Source organism: Cottoperca gobio, chromosome 8, assembly GCF_900634415.1.
Source record: "Cottoperca gobio chromosome 8, fCotGob3.1, whole genome shotgun sequence".
NCBI classification, from domain to species: Eukaryota; Metazoa; Chordata; class Actinopteri; order Perciformes; family Bovichtidae; genus Cottoperca; species Cottoperca gobio.
In genome coordinates this window covers 22746842-22766392 of record NC_041362.1, presented here as the reverse complement: position 1 = coordinate 22766392, position 19551 = coordinate 22746842, and the positions used below count along the sequence as shown (strand labels likewise).

The 19551-nt window shown below is 39.8% G+C and overlaps 1 protein-coding gene across 3 annotated transcripts in view; it reads left to right on the top strand.

Annotated features, from left to right (window-relative positions):
• Positions 1 to 8365: 8365 nt before the first annotated feature.
• LOC115011992 (syntaxin-binding protein 4) overlaps positions 8366 to 19551 on the top strand; it is a 55255-nt gene continuing 44069 nt past the window's right edge. For 2 of the 3 annotated variants that reach the window (XM_029437345.1, XM_029437344.1), the window contains exons 1-2: positions 8366 to 8561; positions 12141 to 12214. In XM_029437345.1, the coding sequence (XP_029293205.1) occupies positions 8515 to 8561; positions 12141 to 12214 (121 nt within the window). In that variant the 5' untranslated portion in view covers positions 8366 to 8514. Of the gene's footprint in view, positions 8562 to 9354; positions 9470 to 12140; positions 12215 to 19551 lie in introns of those variants that run through there. The other variant, XM_029437346.1, reaches the window with a different exon arrangement.

The following is a 19551-nucleotide window of genomic DNA, read 5'->3' as shown; positions in this document are numbered from 1 at the left end:
CATCCTCCATCTCTATCTCTCTCTCATACCTCTTACTCTCCTCTCTCTACTCACTCCTATATCCGTCTTCTCCACTCTACATCTCTATCTCATCTCTATGTGTCTACTGTTCTATATCTTCTCTCTCTCTATATCTCTCTCTCCCCCCATCTATCTCTCTCTCTATCTCTCTGTGTATTGTGTATATATATATATATATATATATATACACATATATATATACACATATACACATATATATATGTGTGTGTGTATATATATATGTGTATATATATATTAACCCTCTATGGTACGCATGGTGATGGCAGTTTGGAGAGAAAAAAATTTGGAGTGTTTTTTTTGTCATAGAATAGACCAAATAGACATAATCTAAAGAAATTTCCAATAAATCATTTTGGGGGGGGGTCATTTTTGGGGTACATTGCAACACCGTACCATAATGCTAAGTAATGAAAAGTTATTGTTTCAAATTTGAACATTTATTTAAAAACACATGGAAAATACTAAATAGCCTCAACAGATTAAAATCCATGCCACTTAAAATATGAAAATAGTTATTTTTAATATTTGAAGAAGATTACAGGTCTGAATGTTGCCTGCTAGACAGGTCAATTTATGACAAACAACCACCTTGACCCACAACAAATTGCAAGAAAAGGTTTCTCAGTGGTTTTCATTCCTACTGGATATACTGATCAACAGAAAAAAGTCTACCAAAATCAGACCTCGGAAATGGGTTAAAACTGGGTCATTTCCAAGATGGCCGCCTCAGCTGTGATCTAGTCATTGAACAAACACTCATGAGAGAGATTAATTCCTATCCATCGGCAGTAACAAGCAACAACTAATCACCTTAATAGATGATCAGCTGAAGAAAGTGGGCTGCACAGTTATTCAGGCAGAAGGGGACGCTGATGTGGACATTGCAAAGACAGCAGTAAACGGCACAATTCTGCATTCCACCACACTAATCGGAGAGGACACAGATTTATTGATGCTTCTGCTTCATTACTGTTTGGCAGATGGGAAACCACTATATTTCAGATCAGACAACCAGTCAAGAAGCAATCTGAAAGTGTATGACATCAATCGGATGAAGCATCTTCTCGGGAATAATGTGATTCAACGTCTCGTGTGTATGGCGTGGGAAGAAATCATTCTTTCAAAAACTCGTGAAAGATGATCAAGTACTCAAGTTGTGTGCAGATACATTCACTTCGAGAGGCATGAGCCTCGCTGAAATAGAGAACCTTGGCAGCCAAGCGATGACCGTTATATTTGGTGGGGAGAGCACATGTTCTCTGGCAGGCATGCGTCACAGCAGCAGCAACCTTTTTGTTGAATATGCTAAGTCTTTCGTTACACCTGAACGTCTTCCCCCAACGGAATCTGCCACCAAGTTTCATTGTCTCTGAGTTTACTACCAGGTCATGGTTTGGATGGGGATGGAGCGTGACCTTGATCCTCTGGACTGGGGCTGGGGACTTGAAGACAATCGATACGTACCCATCATGACTGCCATGAATGCTGCACCAGACAATCTTCTGAAAATGATACACTGCAACTGCACCACAGCTTGTGGTATGCCCCATTGCAGCTGCCGAAAGAATGGGCTTACGTCTGCATGTGGATCGTGCCAAGTGACGTGTTGTGACAATACGTTAAGTCAAGTCTCTGAGGAACTAGAGGACAGTGATGAGGACTGAACTGAGGCAGTCTAACGGACATAACATTACAGATGAAGTTTCACATTCAAAGATCATTGCCTTTCGAGATAGGGGATATATTATATATGGGCAATTATTGATTTTACGCCCCTAATTTTTTGCCGCCATCTTATATTTCAGGTTAAATACTGCCCAGATCTGAAATTAAATGACACCAGTGGATTGCCCACCCATTAAAACCATGGACTAGAACCAATAATTATGTTACAATTATTGAAGAAGTTATAGCTGTTTTAGTGATTTTGAAGCCTGGCGGCGGCCATCTTGAAAATGGCCCAGTTTTAACCCATTTCCGGAGGTCTGATTTAGACTTTTTTCTGTTGATCAGTATATCCAGTAGGAATGAAAACCAGTGAGAAACCTTTTGTTGCAATTTGTTGTGGGTCAGGTGGTATATTGACCTGTCTATGCAGGCAGCATTGTACCATTGTGGAACCACCCATTAGAATGAATGGGTCGAGAGTTTAAGCATATTTCATCTAACTCTCACTATCTCACTGCTTATGGAAATGCATGAAGCACTTCTTCTCAGCAGTGAAGTATAGATAAGTGACACACTTTGAACACTGCACTTTTCCTATACCCTTACAAACAGGGTATTTGCACCGGCCCTTTACCCCACCCACAGAGGCCTAAGGTCAGGGTTGACCTGACACAGAGGCAGGGGCTCTGCCCTTCTTCTCATCCAGGTCTCAACATTCTGTGATGGTCAACCCTCTTCTTCAGGACTTTCCTCTCGTTGCAAAGGCAACTTGCAACTTCAGCTTTGAATTTCAGCAAGCTGTACACTTTTTTTCTTCGGGATGTCAAAGTCTTGCGGTCCAGGAGCCACGCGTTCACTAGAGTTAAATCCATCATTTATCCAATTTACCTTAATGGTACGGTGTTGCCTTTAGGCAACATTTGCATTTTAGCAAGTTTCCATTACTTAATTAGCAAATAAAGTACATTAAACTATTAGAAATTAAGCTTTACTCATCTATTATTGTGAATATATTTTTTCCCAGATTGAAAAAGGGCAGGAAATTATGTTTTCAGACCATTTTTGTGCAGAGAAATGGCTGAGCTGATCCTTGTGCAACAGACTGCAAAAAAAGTCTTCAGCATGGCCCCCAGAGACTCATGTGACAAATTTAAGCACTGCAATTGGTTCCTTATGGTCCTGCCTCTTATTAAAAGTATTGCGTTATACCTGGAGATGTATTGTGTGAATGTAAAAGGCCAAAAATGGGTATGTTGAGTTAAATGTGAAGAACTTTGTAATGTCTTTAAGTCAAATTCTAAATGAATCATTGATCATCTTTGTGACGTTAAACATTTATGATTGAGATATCACATGATGATGGATACATTTGTAACTTCCAAAACTATATATGTTTTGTTTGTTATAATCGATAAAACCAGCACTGCCAGAATGGCCAGGTAAACCCTAACCCTAACCCTAACAGACACTGAACTTACAGAATAACTATTTACTGTAACTCTTAATGAGGCAGAACGTTTGTCAGGCAGGTAAATGATGTGACTGTAGTGATCAGTCAAAGCAAACGTTTGGACAGTAGCATTCCTGCCTGCCAGCACAGATAATGGGGAGGTCCCAGACCAGCCCCAGATTCAGCAGCCATATGCCACGTGCTGTCGTAAATGTATGCCATTACACACAGATTGCAATGTGTGACACCCTGTGTAATGTAAACAAAGTATTTGTATCCATTTTCGAGTTCTGTTTTCTAAATGTTATTTCAAAAGAGTCAAAGACTGGAATGTTTTTCCAGTCTAAACATCATCTTTTATCTAAGAACAGAATTTGGGGAAAATGTTTGATTCTTGACAAATGATCAAACGAAGCTGGAGATAACAAGGAGTTTCTCCAGCTGTACAGTAAGATGTCAGGGTGTATGTGTGTGTCAATGAGCTTATTATTTCAGAGAAGGGTTGGCATGTTGGTGTCTGAGCGTTACATCACCAAGATGATGAAGTTTGGTTATAAAATCATCACGCTCACACATGCACGACTAGTTGGTTATGTTAGAAGTGCTGTCTGCGATTCTAATCCAAAACTTTTTGTCAAAAATGACTGAATATCACGATCCCCTAGCTGTCCATTCTGTACAGAACAAAGCCCTGGCTCTGTAAATGTGAAGCAAATAAAGCGTCTCGGGCCGAGTACAGCATTATTCTAGCCAATCAGCAACAGGCGGCATTCTTGTTGTGCACAGGACGGGGGAATGGCCATGGATGTTTAAAAAGAGGCAGTGGTGAGTGAGGGATGGTAAATAGGAGCACTGATTGGAGGGGTGTTTTAATTTGGGTGTTTGGGTGTTCAAAAATCTTTCCGCTAAATCGACCTTTAAACTACTTTGCCCCGTTGATGAGTGTGGGACTTGTTTCTAATGGTGCTCTACATGACCTGAGGATGTGAAATAAAACTGAATTTGCTGAATGACATGATTTTCATTCTCTATTCTAAAAACTTTTTATCCATATGTTTCCATCCAATTTCACCAAATATGTCTTTGTTGGGGTACATGCCGTCATGTACAGTATGTGGCTCGACAGGCCAGTATTGCTAAATGAGTTGACAGCAGTGACAACAAGTTGGCTACTATGGCAGTCAAGTGTTAGCCAAGCTTACGTCCGTGCTCCCAAAGCCTGTCTGGAGTGAGAGCAAGACACTGTGTTAGGTAAGAGGCTGGACCGCCTCCAGCTTCTTCTAATCTTATCAACTGGGTACACATCCAAACCTTGGCCTGGCTTTAGAGGAACCATTGGTGTGTATGTGGAACCAGGGATGTTTGTATGTGCCATGTTTGGTTTGTAATTAGCTTATTAAAAACCTAAATGAATGAATTACAAAATTCAACAAATTTTAACTCCTATATTTTAATGAAAGAAAATTAAAGCTGCAATAAAGTTGGGGTAGGTAATATATTTTTGGTGTCACTAGCAAAAATAACCTCTCAGCATATTGTAATTCAAGTGGTCTGAGAGAACTAGACCGCTGCACGTCCTCTTTCCTCTGTTTTCAGGCCGTTTCTTTTGCATTTTCCAGACAACATACCCTGGGGTCCCACTTGAATTACAATATGCTAAAATGTTATTATGAAATTGTTACCCAATAATGCCAAAAATAAGCGTAAATAAATGTATCCACCTGATGAAAGTAAACGTCATATTCACTCTCTTTTAGTTCTGGTTTGGTCTCCACCAACTTCTGAGAATTTAGCTTTAAATGCATAAATTAGACATGGGGCCCTTTAACAGCAGTTTGCCAAAAGAAAATTAAACTCTGTTTCTAAAAATATGTGTATAGTTCTGAGAAATAATATGTGCTTACTGTTTGGAGCAATTGAGTAGCCCTCTTATAAAGGCCTATATTTAGCACATTGTTGTGCCGTATGGATTTGTGTGTATTATCCTTTTGCCATAAGCTCATCATCTCCTCATCAATTGGCACTCTTCATATCTGCTTGTCAGCTGTAGTGCATCATGAGAGGGAATATGCAGAGCCAATGTTAACTACAAGAATCATATCCAAGCTTTTCCACAAAAGCAGAGACATGTTCCAAAGGTTGAAAGTGCCTCTAGGTTTTGCCAGGTATGTTTTCAACTGTTTCAGTCAGTTAAGCCAAATTTACTGGCAGATAGTACTTGTGCCTGCATGCCAAGGATTATGAGGATATGCTGAGCTGATGTGGTATTCTAGGATATTTTCACATGTATTTAGTTTAGTAGTAAAAAAAAATTGTAATTTGTGTTGTAAATTGTAAATTTGAGTCTATATAGACATACACATACATCCAGATGTGTTGTATGTAGGCTTAGGCTGATGTGTTCTTTTGCATTAAAACTGCCAGTAAATGTTCAGTGTTGTTCACATTTAGTTACAAAGTGTGCAAACTTTATTGTATTTGATGGATGAATGTGTATTTGTTCTGAAGCGGCATTTAACACTGAACTCCACTAAAACCGTGTTCATTGTATTCTTAACATTTTAGCACCTTTACGGTAGGTGAGAAACAGCACTTAAAATATTTGGTGGGAAGGTGACACTCCTCATATTGACCTAAAACTGGATTAAACAAGTTTGTAAGGCCTTATGATGGGTGTTTTCCTGCCTTTTGCCCATTCATACTCACACCGGTGGTGCTGCCATGCAAGGTGCGATTGAACCCGGATGCTGCCCATTCAGTGTCTTCAGAACAACAGGGACCACCAACACTGGGAGCCACTGCCACCACATGCTGTGATAACCTAGAAATATGTTTATATGGAAAATTAATTGATGGAAAGTAGTTGCAATTAGCTGATAAGGTAAATGTAAGGTAAATAAGATAAATGTAAAAAACAAGTCAGGTCCCTGTGATTGTTTACCTTTTTAAATAAGACATTCAATGAGAGAGAACAGTATTGCAAAATACTGTATATTCTTTTAAATCGGTTCTCAACCTTTTTAGCTCAACACCCCTTAAACACCTCATCACTGTTCCATTCTGCATGTTTTTGGGTTATGAACTCCATCAAAGAGTAATTCCCCCATCCATTTCTTATTATTTAATCATTTTTTAAAACACATTTGAGGCCTGAAGACTTAAAGATATCCAATAAATTGAAGGAACCGCTACAACTCAATAGAGCAGTGTTACTCATTGCGCGGCTCGCCAAGCTTTAATTGGTGGCTCACATGGCAGTAGGCTAAATAAAGGGGTGATAGATATGATTATGGAGTCAATACAGATATTTCATAAAAACACTAAAACCAAGCAGGGCTATTACATACAACCCATTAAAACACGGTGGCTGCTCTATTAGCCTACAAAAGAATACAAATAATTGATAATTGATAAAAGATGCAAATTTAGACTAGAAACAAGATATTTAACTTGCTCGGCCGACACTGACTCACTGCGGAGTTGCCAGTTGTGGCGGTCTATCCAGCACTACAATATAAAAATAATTTATGTCACTAAATTTGAACATTTAAATTGGAGGATACTACGACCAACCTGGCACTTCATACTCGCGTTAGCTTGACTCCGGTCGACTCGTTTCACCATTACATGCTAGTTCGCACGTCTTTCTACAGACGTAAAATGGATCGATTTCTTCTTAAAAAGTTGCACACCAGGTGGACAGAAACAAAGCGTGACAAACGAGGGAAATTAAGATTTGTCTTCGGAGCATCAAACCACCGCAAATCGAGAGGAAGATGCTGGAGATGGAGTTTGTGGACAGACAACAGCTGCTCCCGTAAAAAAGAAAGATACGAGCCATACAAGACAGGCATAGGAAAATTCAAGAAAAGTAGACAGAGGAATTTTTATTTGTCCTCCACGAGTCGAACCCTTTGTGCTTAATATGCAAACAGACCCGCTCTGGTTTCAAGAGAAGTCATTTGGAGCCGCATTTCCAAACGACGCATCCAAAATTCAACGAAATTTACGCACCTGGAAGAGAAATTAGTAAAATAAAAAATAGAGCAGCTTTCTTCTTCTCTTTCTGGACAACACAGACTCATACACAGGACAACTAATACAGCTGAACGATTAACTGAGGCATATTTTGAGATCGCATAGATTTTGGCTCGGGCAAAACACCCTCAGACTCATAAATTGTGAAAGACTGATTTTGGCTTCAGCAGAAATATTGTTTGCAGAGTTTGACAACATCATCCCAGTATTAAACTAATCTTGCTTGTATTGAATGTATTGGTTGGCTGCATTGCATATTGTATGTTCTGGGTGGGATGACAGATTAATAAGCAGACGTGCTTTTTATGACTGGATGTAGCTTTTCATACTTTGTAAAAGTGGCTCTCCCATTGACTTTGTCCTATCAATGTGGCTCTCGCGTAAGAAATAGTGAAGACCACTGCAATAGAGGAACATAATTGCAAGACAGACACATTTAAACCAATCACTATGGTACATTTCTGTTATTCAAATCATCTTTTTATTATATAGAATAAATTATTAATATGAGCTTTTTATCAGAAATAATCAATAGATTGATCTGCTCTGACGCTTGAATGACAAATGACAATGCTAAGTAATGGATGTCAATTGAGGATTAAAAATTGCTGTTTCTAAATGGAGAGCGGGACACTTATGTATTAATGTGTTTAAAGCCCATCCTGCTCTGTTTGAATTCTCCTTGGCTGAAAAGTTGTTAGTGTAGTGTATTCACAACATTTTCAGTGTCGTAATAATATGTCATTTATCTTAATCATTGTGAGTTACTATATATTTTTTAAATAAATGTAATCATTTTAAAATGTAAATAAAAAATGCCTGCAACGATGAACAATAACCCCACCCAAATATGTTTTTACAAGCTGGTAACATATTTACACGTACTAACTAACTGACGAAATTATGATACTTATCAATAACCAATAGCAATAATCTTCTTAAATTGACAGGACAGGCTTTGCTGAGGATATGCTTTCCTGCTAATGCAACTTCACCAACATATAAATACTGTCTCCAGTCTAACAGGCAGATAGAAATGACCATTAGTCAACGTGTGAGATAAGCCTCGCCAAAAAGATTTCCAGCCTCAGCGCTTTCGGTGCCTTTTTTAATTTTTCGGTGACTTTAGTTATGTAAGAGATTAAATGTGTGTGTGAAGGTGGAGATGTTGGAGCGGACAGTCTGGTTAACTGGAATTAGAGGCTGCCGTGGGTAGACTCTGGCAGACCATCATGTGGCTGCTGGCAGAAGGTTGAAGGCTGAGGAAGCTCCGACTGACTGTCTACACTACCGGGGAAGCTGGCTCCAATGTCAAAATGCCAACCTTTTCAGTCATGTATAAAGGAGCCGTCATCATTAGCAGGTAAAACAAAATTCGCAGACGGGAGGTGATGGGTTGGTGTTGGAAACACTGGCTGACGCTGCTGCCTTTCTACTTTCGTTAAGTGTTGAGTGTGTGTCGTCGCAGCGGTGCTGGAGTGATGTTTACGGCTTCTGTTTCTGGAAGAACAAGTTAAATGTAGAGGTTACTGTATGTGGAAAAAACAGCGTTTAATTCAAGTAGGACTCGTGCGGCGCTCGCGCGCTGAGCAGTTGACTCTAATTCGCTAAACCAGTGAACGTAGTGCTGCATGTAATGGTGTTGAAAATGGAGGTGCTTTATTTTCGAAATGTATTCCATGTGGGAGTTTAGAGGAACCAATTCTATATAAACTTATTGGTAGAACCACCTGGTTAAAGCGTGTTTTTTTCTAGTGTTTCTTTTGTTTATCATTCCACAGAATAGGGATAGACCCCTCCATCTGTCGTCCCAGCTGCTCGTGCGCCGCGCGCAGCGAGAGGCGGCTGTACTTGGTATGCCTTCTCAATAATGGCCATTCCTAAGTGGAATGCAGTTATCATTAATGTAATTAAATACAGCTGTGCTTTTCTTCTATGCATGCTGTTGTCATTTTCTGTTTGTACTTATACCTACGAACAGTTATACATTTCTCTGTTGGGGTTAATGGAAAGTATCCAGCCTACATAATCAATTTGCCTAAAACCCACTTAATCGTGAGCAGAGCCGTGCAGGGCTGCCTCTGAGGGAGGCAGGTGACGTAGTAAACACAGCGACAAAGTCTGCGTAGGGAGGAGGTCGGCTGGACAGACGGGTCAAAAAATTCAGCACCCAGGAGACCAAAAGTCAACGTTGATTTATTTTAACGTACATTGGTTACGTAACTTACTACTAAGCAATCTCCAAGTGAGTTACGTGACAAACGTAATAAGGTACTTATTTGAACCCAACTCACTTTTCTTTTCCTAACCAAGTAGTTACTGGACATTCATGGGAAAACGCATGAAAAATAACTTTTGTAATATATCATACAAACCGTTGTATGAGGATACAATGTACTTTGACGTGTCAAAATGTCTGCTGTGAAAGGTGATATAGGCTATGCTGCGTTGACTGGTGTTATGGAGATGACTCAGTTTTCAATCCAGGGGAGTGTTAGTTCCATTACTAAAAAGACAAAATATGAAAATGATCTCAAAATGTTACCCACAAAGTGTTGTTAATAGTATTTATAGGTAAACAGATATCAGTGTGCACTGGTTTATCGTTCATTTTACACCATCTTTTGTAGCGTAGTCTGAGTAAATTGATGTTCTTTATTTGCTACTTGAGCCAATATTAGATAGATTAGGAAAATATGTCTTAACCTAAAGTTTAAAGTGGGCATTTCTTGTGCAGCACTGTTGCACTACGATCATTTCTGCCAAGCTCCAATCAGGTGCTCTTATCAGCAGGGCAACATTGTTTGACAGTGCATGCCAAAATTGTTACAAATTACCCTTTGAAAATAAGATTCATACTTTCTATAGTTAAAGCTGCACTGATTAATATTTAGAACTAACAATAGTTTAAATGACTGCAATGTCAAAAGTGTCACTCAGTGAAAAACCCACAGAGAATTATCATCAACTTTGTAACTATGCAACCATCCTGCAAACATCTCTCACCATCACCATCCATCAACTGTTTTTAGTGACAGCTCTGATAAACCCAGTGTACACGACCTGCTCAGCAGCAAACTGCAGACTCACTCAGGTAGAGACTAGCTGTTGAACATAGTGGAGCATTTAGCAGCGAAAGAGCAGTTATTTTTCTGGACACAAACGCGACTTCAAATTAAAGATAATGTTGCATCAATGTTGTGTTTACAACTGATTGTGCTGCCTCCTAAATGGCCAAAAGTTCAATTAATGCAACTTAATTTAGGCAAGTACTTACACGTTAGTGCATACGAGTCCCTGTGTGTGGCTAGCTAATTGTCGCCGCTCTGCACTGCGCTCATAGGTCAACACGGAAACACAACAGCCACCCTCCAATTGCTGACTCTGTCTGCACTGTTGTAGTCAGTGTAAGCAACTTAAACTACTTGGCAAAAGTCAGGGCAAGATCACAGAGGGCTAGATCTCTCACCTGTTTGACAAAATGCTTTGTATGCCCGTTCATCCATGTTAGAAATGTAAAAATGTAGAGCTGCATGAAAAATAACTCTTTTAACTTAACTTTTTTTTGTGTTTGTTTTTTATAAGAGGACAGCAGCTTCATTACATATATTTGAAGTGTGTGAGGTATTTGCTAGCGCAATACTGTCACAGACTAAATCCATATTATTCCAAGAATAAACAAAAAACCAAGATACTGTATTTCTGTGTTCTGGTCAGTTAGTGAAAGATTTGAAGGTGAGCATATTTTCAGATGTGCTAAAATGAGGTATATAAGTGAGACCTGTCAGAAAGAACACTGCCATTACTTCTGCTGTCAAGCCTCTTCTAAAGACAACAAGTCAACAACCTACCAGGTAGTTTCTTTGGGTAGGCGCCTAAAGATGAGGCTTCATTCTTTGATAGTGCCTGAGGTGGCAGCAGCAGACACACACTTCTTATTCAACACCGCTGCAAACTTTATATGTTTCTTTCAGCCAACGTTCGGTGTTGGGGTGCTCTCATGTTAAAATTGTACATAGAGGGGTCTTTTAATTCATCAATCCAGAGGTGTACATTTTTATTCTCAGCCAAAATACGACAGATAATGTCAACACACCAGTCTCACCAGAAATGCTGATTTCTTACTGAATTCTTCCAGGAATTACAGGGACTATTTACTACTTGGGTCCCTCAGCTACAATATGCTAGTTTCATACATGAGACTGGTCTGAGTTGGACAAGTTATATCAGTGTTCCAATTGTCCCTGACTTACTGAGTGAGTGATGAAGTTACACAGTTTGTGAGTTTCCCCATTGGCCGTTGCTTTTTCAAAATGATTTGACTCAACCATGTTGTATGATATGCTACTTCAGTTCACTTTAAGAACAATCATGAATGGTTCCACTACAGAAAATTGCAGATGTCAACAATGTGAATTCCTGGATATTAATTGTTCATTACCACAGATTTCTTGCCAGAATAAAGCAAATTGACCATACAAGGCTCAACCATATACAAGGTTACGAGTGTTGTTGCTGTTACATACAAGAAATCTACATGCTAAACATTTTACTTTTACAAGAAAATGTTGAATACTTGGTACAATTCCATAGTTATTCCTGGTGGTTCCTAGAGCTGTTTTCCACCATCCACAATTTAAAAAGATTCGCAGTCGGGCATTGAATTTTGGGAGAATAGTGTTCATGAACACTCTAAGAGCTGTCTCCTACAGGTAAAGCTGCAGGAGAAACTCTGAGACAGACGTATATATTCATGAGAAAGTCAGATTCCACTGAAGAGCTCCCCCACATTGAGTAGTTACAGGCAGACTGTACCTTTGCAACTGAAGGGTGTCATATGTGAAGGAAGAACTCTTTAAATTTATGATGTATTTATTTTCTCCTCTCTTCTGCCTCTTGCTCCCTTTTTTCCCCATCCTCCTCATCCGTCCATCTTTAACAGGACATTAATGGGTCCATACGGAGTAGACAGAGCTGTTCATTCCATGGAGTTTACTGACTGTGAGAATGGCCTGGGTAAGTGTTTTGTTTTTTGAATCACTTCAGCAACCATGGATTAAAGGAGATACTTCTCAAAGTGAACATGTAGAAACTGTGTTTCCTGCAGGTACTAATGCCCTCTCCATCTCTTCCACTGTTTTTGCTCAATAACTGCTTACACAGCCCATGGTTATCAGGGGGCCTATGCCAGCACTCAATGGTAGAGAGACAGGGGACACCCTGGACTAGGGATGTCATGAGAACCGATACGTCGGTACCAGGCCGATTTGAAAATGGTGAAAATTAAACAAAGCTGTTATGGTGGACTAAGAGTAAGCAAACAGTTGCTATTTACACACCAGGAAGACACAGAGCAACATTAACATTCAACTGGAGTCTTTGTGATGAATGCTAGTCCAAGATTCAATCTCCTTTTGAAGCTCAGTTTTTGGTCTCCACCTGCTCCTGATGGAAACATCTGTCTCTTTAGCTGCTAAATGCTCCACTACGTTCACCAGCTAGTTTCTAACTGTGTGTGCCTGTGGTTTACTGCTGAGCAGGTCGGTGTACTAGCAGGCTGACGAAAGCAGTAAGACAAAGCCAAAACAATGAGCTGAATGCAATACATTACACAAAGGCATGTGATCTGTTATGCATGTATTAACAATATTACATGACTATTATTTAATGCAGCTTTAACTCTAAACTCCAGATACAGATTCTTTAAAAAAAAAGTCTGCTTTTCTGCTGAAGGTCAGAGGCACTGTTGTTGCTAACAGAGTGCATCTAGATACTTTAGTGTGTAGATGACAAATGGATCATGTGGATTCTCGTGGCCTTTGTTTCTTTGTGCTCCTGCCGTTGTTAGGTTGTAACTTTATCACCAAGTTTATAAGAGGCATGAAAAAATGGATCCTTTACATGTAAAAGTCTAATCTTTTAAATCAGTCATCACTAGCAAAACAATACATTTATTTATATGTATGAAGTCACATGCTCAGCTTAAAGAAACAATATAATGTACAGCCCTACTCAACCACCCTCCACTATCTGGTAATGGAGACTGATTTTGAATAGCTGAAATAATTGAAGTCCTACTTTTAAAGGGATTTTCTCTGCAGAGTAGGTATCCTTGTTAAGTATCAGTGTGTGTGCCTGCGAGAGGAAGTAGGTCATGTGGCAAAGCCCTAACCCACTTAACTCAGCTGGGTTAAGAATTCAGGGAGCTGCTGTTGCTTTTATCCTTACTGCACTTCCACAAAACCATGCGGGTGGAGCTTGTGCAAGGACAAACCTTCCATATGCATAAATACAATTACAGCCAAATGTGCTGCTCGAGTAGAGGTGCTTTACAAGTGGACATACATATAGGCATTAAAAGCTACTCAAAACTAAACAATGTTTAAAACAACTGATTTACATGAACATATTTATTTCATATTTATATTTTTTTCATTGAATATATATTTGTAATAATCCCTACAGCAGCTCACAGCACTTCTTTTACACACATATTATACTACACCTACATTTAAATTAACATTTTAAGTATGCTTGACAGCTGAAAAGCGCTGCATTAAGATTAATAAATCATTAAGAAGATTAACATGTAGCCCACATCACAGCTTTCTTTATTTACAATAAGATTTCTGTCCATAATAGTATTTTTTAACATACCAAATTGTCTCCGATGGTTAGAGCAGTACCTTGTATGGTAGCTCTGTGGGATTATTGTGTGAATGTGAAGTACTTTGCATGTATAAATGCAGTTCTCATGTTAGTGTGGATGGAAGGTTTGGACAGGATTTAAACATTTTATTTTCATCATTTTTCTCCTGCTCTACGTGATGTTTGCAACATAAAGGCTCTACATACTTTCTGCATTCCACCTCCACGGACCGCTGCGGTCATGTGGATGTGCACACAGTTCCATGGATACTACAATTGAGCGTCCGCGTTGATATGGTGTTTCACGCCTGTGCATTTACCGATCCACACTCCACGTTACGATGTTTGCCAGGAGTTTAACGGCTGTGTTTGTATTTCTTCTTCTTCTTCTTCTCTGCAAACCAGCTAGAGGTGCATACGTCACCAACTGGACTGGAGTGTGGAATGAAACAGGAGCATACATAGTTGGCGCGCTTGCGAAGTGTACAACCAGCGCGGTCACACATTTTGGGTTGCACATGGACAGTCTACGCAGAGTACATGGTGGATGACGTAATTTGCGTCACGAGGACTGTAGCGTACCCTCGCGGACACGCAGATGCGGAAAGTATGAATTCGCCTTAACTGTGTATGTTGCGTTTTTACAGTGTACAATTTGTGGAGTGGCCCTTTAATTGTTATGTCTCCGCGGCAGTGACAGCCATGGCCGGAAGCATTATGTTTTCGGGATGTTCCTCCGTCTGTCCATCCCATTCATGTGAACATGATATCTCAGGAACGCCTGGAGGAAATTTCTTCAAATTTGGTACAAATGTCCACTTGGTCTCAAGGATGAACTGATTAGAATTTGGTGGTCAAAGGTCAAGTTCACTGTGACCTCACAAAACACATTTTTAGCCATAACTCAAGATTTAATAGACTAATTATGGTAATTTTACACTAATGTCTAATATGATGAAATTATGACATTCTGGACAGACATGGATGTAAACTGCAATTTGACTGGCAAACAACTGCCAGGCAGTAATTCTAGTTGGGATTTATTCCTTCTATACCAGAGGTCTGCAACCTGCGGTTCAGGAGCCATGCGGCTCTTTAACCTCATATTCATTTTATTTTTATTTGATTAAAAAAATATGGGGAGGACTCAAATAGAGCTTCATAGTTCTGTGTTTAATTTATTTCAAAGTAGGTCCCTATACATGCCAGTGTATTTTTTCCTTCTCTTCAAAAGAGTTTGGTGTTTTCCTTTGTTGATCTCAACAGTTACCTTTATTGTCATTCTGTAATTTCATAAATGCAACAAATATAGTATAACTACATATAAAACTTAAGCTGTGTTATGAAATGCGGCTCCAGACAAATTTAATTTGGTGGAAGAGGGGGCAAAATGGCTCTTTGATAGAAAATGTGTGTGATGCTGTATGATGGTTAGCACAAGTTGAGCATGACTTCATAGTCTCATAAGCTCATTGACCTTAATGTATGGGATGAGTAAGAGATGCAATGTCAGAACGGGGCTTTGAGGAATAGGTAGTGTGCAAACATGTGACAAAACTGTGTGACGTATGCGTGCGACTCTATTTTGGATGACTAACAAATCAACAATGGCATCTAAAGCGAACAACAACAACTCCGACTTCTTCAAAGTATTCTGACTCTGGAGTCCTCTGCAAAGGCAAGATTCAGAGGAAAAAGTCCAAATGTGCGGCCGTGACCCGTACACGCTAAAGCCGTCGGATCATATTGAGGATTCAGATTCACTACCGCCGATTTGAATATCCTGATATTGTGAACTACCTTGTGCTACAAACGCCGTGGGCAACCAACGCACAAATGAAGGCATACAAGAGCTTAGATGCTTATCATTTCTTTGTTTCTGGCTGGGTTGGTAGTCTTCTTACCAAACCAGTGAAAGATGACAGGGTGCTCGTCCATGCCCGTGTAAATCACTCTCAAAGATCTCGAGATACACCGCTCAAGCCGTGGTTTGTGAGTGAGAAGAGCAGCAATGTTATCCTCACACACTGTGATTGTATGGCTGGAGTAAGCGAAGCATGTTCTCACATTGGTGCTTTGCTTTTCGCAAGTGAAGTAGGCTCAAGAATAAGCAAAACAAAAACATGCACAGAAGAAAAGAGCAAATGGCTGCCATCACATGTAAAGAAAGTGCCTTATTTACCAGTCAGCGATATGGAGAAGTAAGGTCTTACAGTGTTCGGGTATATCATAAGCACAAATGTTTAACGTAAACATTGAAAACATAGCTTTAGCATGAGCTCTTACCAGATATAAAGTGGACGCCACACACACACGGGTGAATTGTGCTTTTTCTTCTATTAAATCCTCACGATTTATGTTGCTAAACCACAGCTTACGGCGTTCGGTAGACAGCAATTCATCCCTCTTTTGTGGATCGTTGTTTTTGATGATTGTAGGAAATCTAAAGAACCGTTTCTCTGGGTCACAAGTAGCGTTATGACCACAATTATACACTGCGCACACGATTGGCATTTTCTTTCAATCTTAGACGTTTAAATACAAAGAAAATTACGAAGCGTTGTAGCAACACACACGTGAACGGACGCCGTCTTGGTTGTATATACATCCAACATGGTTGACTTACGGGTTGGGAAATAAATGTGACGTCACATGCACATGATCTATAGAGTTTATACTGTATGCTGATGGGATCACATGGGCCTTTGTAGATTCATAACTATTGGCTTTATAAACATTAATGCATTATGTAATTCATATACTCTATGTCATCATAATGAGCTTATGTGCTGTTGATCTGCAATATTAAATGGAGTGTGTACTCTATACAGATGGTGAGTTGGGACTACATCTACTTGAATGTACTTTAATTAGAAAGTCAAATCACCTCCTAAACATCATCATAATGAGCCTCTGTACAGTTCATCAGTGTGCAATACGTCAGTGGTGTTTGTAATGCCTACAGCTGATATATAAATGCAATGTCAAAGAGACTTATTAATCTTAGTAACATAGTACATAGACAGTCCTCAATCAGAAAAAACATAGCACCCATCAACAAGGTGTGTGTGTGTGTGTGTGTGTGTGTGTGTGTGTGTGTGTGTGTGTGTGTGTGTGTGTGTGTGTGTCAGGTGAGTACCAAAGCAGCTTATAGTCATCCAATTTGAGCATGTGCAAGTGTTCACACTGTTCCAATCCATAAAGCCTAAAGACCCCCGTGCTGTACATCTGAAGCGGCCTCAGCAGTGTCTGTTGTGCACACTGTAGCAAACAGTCCTGCTGTCCCACACTGAGGACAGCACAGCATGCTAATCTTAATGTTAGTGCAGCTCAGCGTGTGGACTGTGCCTTTTTCATCACATTGAATCGTGTGATCTTTACAACGTCCTAAAGTGTTGGAACTTTTAATCCTTGGGAAGTAAACATACTCTTGATGAGGAGGAAATAATTCTATGGAAAACTGAATGTGAAGGCAAACAGGAAAGAGAGAGGCATGTCTTTTCTATTTGCTCCAGCTGCTTTTGCATTAGTATGATGTTTTTCTTATCTGATGATAGGCGGGGGGAGGAGAGTGCTTTGAGGCTGAACAAAAGAACAAGATACTGTTTTCCTCAGAGAAGAGCAAGAATGGAGGGAGGACTGAGAAAAGGGAATTTTGTAACCCCATTCTTCCAACAGAAGATAATTAACATCCACCACTTCGCTCCAGACCTAATTAATGTTACCATTTTGTCTCTGTGGTAACAGGCAGCCTGAAGGAGGCCTGATCAATTGTTAAATAAGGGAGACTGTACCAGCCAGGCAGCCGGGTCTGATTTACAAATCAGCGATTTACTGTACATGATCGGGCCATATTGTGCTTTAATTAATTTCCCCACAGTAACTGTGTTTGCATTCTTTCATTTACTTTGTCATATACAGCAGCAATGGCCGACACACATACTTACTAGAGGTGGAAATTACAAATCACATTGCCCATTCGGAAAGTTTAGTTTAGTTCAAAGATTTGTTGTCACATTTTGTGGTTTGTTAAATGATTGCATCACTGTTCAACTGCATTTCAATCTCCATCCATCCATCGTCTACCGCTTATCCGGGATCGGGTTGTGGGGGTAGCAGCTCCAGTAAGGAACCCCAATCTTCCCTTCTCCGGGCCACATCCTCCAGCTCCGACTGGGGGATCCTGAGGCGTTCCCAGGCCAGTGAGGAGATATAATCTCTCCACCGAGTCCTGGGTCTTCCCCGGGGTCTCCTCCCAGCTGGACGTTCCTGGAACACCTCCCTAGGGAGGCGCCCAGGTGGCATCCTTACTAGATGCCCGAACCACCTCAACTGGCTCCTTTCAACGTAAAGGAGCAGCGGCTCTACTCCGAGTCTCTCACGGATGGCTGAGCTTCTCACCCTATCTCTAAGGGAGACGCCAGCCACCCGTCTGAGAAAACCCATTTCGGCCGCTTGTACCCGTGATCTCGTTCTTTCATTTCAATCTATACATCAAAAATTGAATATCACTGTTCATAGCGCTGTTATGTTCAGTGCTGATGTAAACAGATTCAGTCTGCTGTTGACTTAAAGGGACAGTTCAACCCAAAATCAAAAATTCATATTTTGTGTGTGTTGGAGGTATCTGCCGTAGAGATGTCTCCCTTCTCTCCAATATAATGGAACTGCTTCTTTTTCTTTTTCTTTTTTCAAAGCACCAAAACAGTACATTTGAAAAACTCTACAACAATGTCTCAGAAATCATGATCCGGTTGCTCAAGATGATTCACAAACCTTGTTGTGAGCAGTTTCATGTAGGAACTATTTTCTCGTGCTCATGACAGCAAAAGATGTAAACATTGAGTTCCTCCTCGGCTGAGCTGTAACGTTAGCTAGCCTCGTTCATGAGTAGAACGCTGTGGTGACGGTTGGCGGGTGTAGTTTGGTAGAAATAAAATCGTTCCATCTAGGGCTGTCAAATGAACGCAATTTAACGCATATAACATGATTGAATGTTTATGTTAATTGATGATGGACTGATGTTTCTGAGTTACCTGTAATAAATAACCCCATTGTTGTATTTTCCCATGATGTTGCCACACTGACGAGAAGCAGAAGCGTTGCTGTGGTCTTTGTTAGTTGCGTGTAACTTAAGGAGCAGGAACTGGGCCTTTCCTTAACAAAGTCTGCCAGCATCAGAAACTAGAAGAATGCACATCAACTACAAAGTCTACGATTAAAGCTACTGTAGCTACAGTGTAATCACTTAAAGGACAACTATAAAAACCCACAACACATGCGTACTGTGAGGTTTATCATGTAGAATAAACAAATACAGAAACATACAGTATATACGACAGTCAGTTACAGTTTGGTTGAGTGGAGGTTTAATGCAATTTCATATGTATTTATTACAACCCGAACCTACAAAACAAGTGCAAATGTTTAACACAATTTATGTCACATTTTAAAGTAAATAACTTTTCAGAAATTGTTACTTCTTTTATCTTTCATAGACATTAAACGGCACAAATCGTACATTCTTACTAATTCTTACTTTCTGACAACAAATGAAAAGGTTTCTTAAAATAAATATATTGTATATATAATATTATAATAATATAATGCATATTAAAATTGAAAATAATATCTTTTTACTTCTTGAAAATTCCTAAATCATAGAATAATATCCTCAGTGAATGAAAACATTTGTGCTCTTTTAA